Genomic DNA, 4,007 nt, shown 5'->3' on the forward strand with positions numbered 1-4,007 from the left:
ATGGCCAAGGAGCAGAGCCTGATGCTCCTCAGATCAGAACTGAGGTTTAGGTGCATTTGTGTAGCTTCAGCTGCTCACTCTGAATCCCAGGAGTGCAGACAGCTCATGAGAAGCTCTCCAAAGCAAGCAGGGATTTTTTTGTGAGGGTGTGTGAAGCCACCCCACCCTAAGATGCAGTGTAGAGAGTTGTTTGATGCGTATTTACCAGTATATTTAAATCGGACTTCCCTGATGGCCAAGAGTGGTTTCTACTCTGCAGACCATAGCTTTTGGGTATTGCTACTTGAGCAGAATATGAAGAGCGACTGTTCCCTCGTATGTACCCTGTGTATGAAGTCTTTCTAAGAGTCTTTGACCTTGAAACTAGTGTGTGCCGACCTTTTTGGCTCCTGCTGATGAGCGTTTCTTTGCACAGGTCTCTGCTCATGTTTACAATGGAAAACTGTTTCTACCTGCTCATCTCCCAGGCTGTTCGGTACTTGAGAGACCCAGCTGTGCATCCCCGTGATAAGCAACGGATGAAACAGGAGCTCAGCTCTGAGCTGGTAAGCAGCTTGTACCATCCTTTCTCGCTGTTCAGCGTAGATGTGTCTTGTGGGAGAAGGTCATTTGGCTGCCCAGTAAAGCCCACTTCCCAGCACAAGTCAACAGCCTTAGGCATCTTGTGCCGCATGTACTGGTCCCTGTTCCTGTGCCACCGGCACCTTGCTTGGGGAGGGAGAGGGATGTGTGTTTGAAAGAAGCTAACTTGTTACATGCCTCTAATTTCAGAGTACACTGCTCTCGAGTCTGTCTCGTTACTTCCGCCGTGGTGGTCCCTCTTCACCTGCCAGCGGGGTTCTTCCCTCTCCCCAAGGAAAGTCTGCCTCCAAGCTGGGTCCTGAGGGGCAGGAGCCTTTGTTTCAGCTCGTGCAGGCCTTTGTCCGGCACGTGCAGAGATAGGTTCTGTCCTGCCCCTGCCTCCCTTTTCAGGACTTAGAGCAGAATGATTCACGTCCACCACAGAAGGCGTCACCTTTGGCAGAGCTCGTAAGAAGGACTGGGAAAGGGAGGGAGGCCTGGTGTGGGCAGTGGTATAAACCCAGCTGGAACATCAGCAGCGAGATCCCATTGAACTCTTGCAGCCCAGTAGCAGAGTGAATGTAGGGAAAGCTGAGAGCGGCTCTTCGGTGGTCAGCCTGTGTGCGCAGCCCGTCCGCTCCATCTGCTAGAGCATCCTGGCTGGGTACAAGTGCTGAACAGTCAAAACATTTATTTTTATAGCTTGTAGCTCAGCCAGGGAAGCTGTGGCTGGATGGAGAGAGGAGACAAACTTTCTGCTGGGCATTAACTCTGCGCTTAACACAAGGTGCGATCTGCCTCTCCCTCGCAGTCAGAGTCCAGTTAAGGCACAACCAAGGGATCAGCCAGCAATTCAGAGACCATCTTTCTACTGCTATTTTTGTACTAATGGTTCAAGGCAAGATGGTGTATGTGTGCTCACGCCTTCCCGTCACCCTGCAGTCTGTGTGTTGTGTGTGTTTCTGAAGAGCAAGGCCTCACTCAAAGTTTTTAAGTCAAAATTCCATTGCTCCAGTCTTGCAGTTTTTTGTAACTGTGCTCTATTTATACTGATATTAAAACCTTTATAGACAGCACCTGGGTTCATGGTTTTGTATTGGACGTAGCAGCCTGCAGCACCAATTCTGCATCTTCTGCACAGCAGTTCTGCTGCTGCGTCAACTGGGCTGAAGTCCCAGCTAACGGAGATGCGAGTTGTGGCTGGTGAGTGATGATCCAGATACCGTTTGAAGCTGTTACAATAATCAAAGGTTGATTCCCTCGGCTTTCCCACACCCACTCCCTTTCTCTTACTCTCACATTGGGGAACTCGTAGGAGGTTTTAAACGAGCATCACTATAAAATACTCCTGAGAAATTATTCTTCTGCACGCAGTGGTGTGGGCCATGCGCGTGGATTGCTCTGTGCACAGGTCCAAGCTGCTACTCTGCCAGTTGCAGCAGCAGGGGAGGGTGCGGGTTCAGGCTAGAAGAAAGACACTGTCTGCAGTGAAGTTGCGTTGTGCTCTTGTAGCTCAAAGTAGATCAACAAACTCTTTACAGTTCCCCAACATGTGATGGGGACAGTGAGAGAAGGTCAGTGATTATTGCTTAAAATAAAGCCTGAAATCTAGACAGACTTTTCTAAAGTAAGAAATCAAATTTCAATGTAGCTGTGAGCTAGTAACCTACCACTTCCTTCCTAAAGAGACACTTGATTGCTTTACCAGTCAGAACCTTCTTAATCTCAATGGTTTTAAGAGACTAGAGCAAGAGAATTAGATCATGTTGCTTTGAGGGTTCTTTTTCTCTTGAAAGCTTAAGGGATGGTGATATTCTAGCACACCTGTTTGATCCAGTTTTACTTGCCCTGGAGGCTTTGGAGGGATTTGAACTAGCTGGCTGGAGCAAAGCGGTCTTAAAGTAGAAGGGAGAGGGGCTTGATTACCTTCCAAAACCTGGGGTGAGCTGCTCTGACGGAGGGAGGTGGTGTGACAGTCCGGAGACCAGTCAAGTTGAGATGGGGTTACCTGTAACCGCAAATGCTTTCTGCCACATGGAACTGTGAGCGCGAACATGGAGAATGGAAGGTGAAGGACTGTGCAGAGAAGGTGCGAAATGGTGACAGGTAGCCATGGGGAGGGAAGTAAAGCCAGAATCCAGTACATCTAGGCGAGTTCATTAGTGCTTAGGGCTGTTACTGGATAACTCTGGTAGGTATCTCCTTTTGTTACAGCCTTTGAAGTTATATGCAGCATGCTAATCACTTCATTAGCATTCAACAAGAATGGGTAGAATGAGAATTCAGGGAGAAGTGTTCTTTTAGATACTTACTCAAGCACTCTAGGCATGAGTCCTTGGTGCCAGCTAGCAAAGAGTAGTGGGTGCTGTTGGTTACACCCATGTCTTAGAGCTATAGCTTCACTTCAGACAGCAGCATGCCAGCCCTGAGCTGTACCTTCCCTGCCCATCAGCCACACTGGGCACGGAACAGCCTCCAGCCAAGGGTCATTCACCATCACATCTGCAAATAAGCACCATGAGAACATAATCTTTCTGTAGAGAGCCAGAAGCAGCAATAGATTTTGCATGTGCTCTTTTCTAACACAGAGGGAAGGGAGCGCTGGTGCCAGGAACAGACTTCCTTCTAGCTGTTCTGAGGGAAGAGACACCATTTTCTGCATCATTAAGCTGTGCTGGTTTTGCTAAAGCTGTTCTTCATCTTTCTTTAATGCACCAGGGAGAGGCGTTGCAGGGAAAGGGGGATGTCACTGGCCTGAGGGAGAGGTATACGTACAGGAAGGTGGAAGGGAAAGAGGCAGGGGTAGACCTAAAAAAGGGCATAACTGTGGTAGAGGTAATCATGGCAATTGTAAAACTACCTAAAACAGAAGCATGACGTGATTTCCGCATCCCCTTTCATTTGAGTTTAACTGTAGAAAAACTGAGTACTATTGCTACGCTACACAGCACTTCAACAGCTGCTTTTCCCAGGAGTTCTTTCCAATCTGGGTGCTAGGGACAAGGCTTTAGGATTTTAAATTAGCAGCAGATCTAGTTTCCATAACAACAAAAAAAGTCTGTTAGATCTAGAATACCATTTCCAGTCTCTCAGCAGCTGAAGTCATACTGCTGCTCTATTTTTTGCTTCAGGTTAAGGAGGAGCTGTTGTTTCTTAAGAGTTCCTGAATCTGTACTACAACTGAAACGTGTCACCTGGGAAAGGAACTGCAAGACATTAACAACCTTAAGGCCTGGTGGGAGTTTCAGCTGGGAGAGGAAGGATGAGCAGCTTTGTTTTGCTTTTACCCATGGCTTCCACGCCTGGGACAGCAGAAGGGCCCAGCTCCCCCACCCTGAGCTGCTCCCCGCTGCCTCCCTGCCAGCGCCGCTCGTCCCTGCGGTCTGCAATTGCACGGCAGGGGAGCAAGGGCAGCCCTGACCCCATGCAAGACACCGAGGCAGGAG

The 4,007-nt window shown here is 48.8% G+C and overlaps 1 protein-coding gene across 2 annotated transcripts in view; it reads left to right on the forward strand.

Moving 5' to 3' along the window:
* Positions 1-1,637, forward strand: part of NUP188 (nucleoporin 188) — a 29,216-nt gene extending 27,579 nt beyond the window's left edge. For both annotated transcript variants that reach the window (XM_054848831.1, XM_054848832.1), the window contains exons 43-44: positions 416-545; positions 772-1,637. In XM_054848831.1, coding sequence (XP_054704806.1) covers positions 416-545; positions 772-942 — 301 coding nt within the window. In that variant the 3' untranslated portion in view covers positions 943-1,637. The remainder of the gene's footprint in view (positions 1-415; positions 546-771) is intronic.
* The last annotated feature ends 2,370 nt before the right edge of the window (positions 1,638-4,007 follow it).

The sequence above is a fragment of the Grus americana genome, chromosome 20 (assembly GCF_028858705.1).
Source record: "Grus americana isolate bGruAme1 chromosome 20, bGruAme1.mat, whole genome shotgun sequence".
NCBI classification, from domain to species: Eukaryota; Metazoa; Chordata; class Aves; order Gruiformes; family Gruidae; genus Grus; species Grus americana.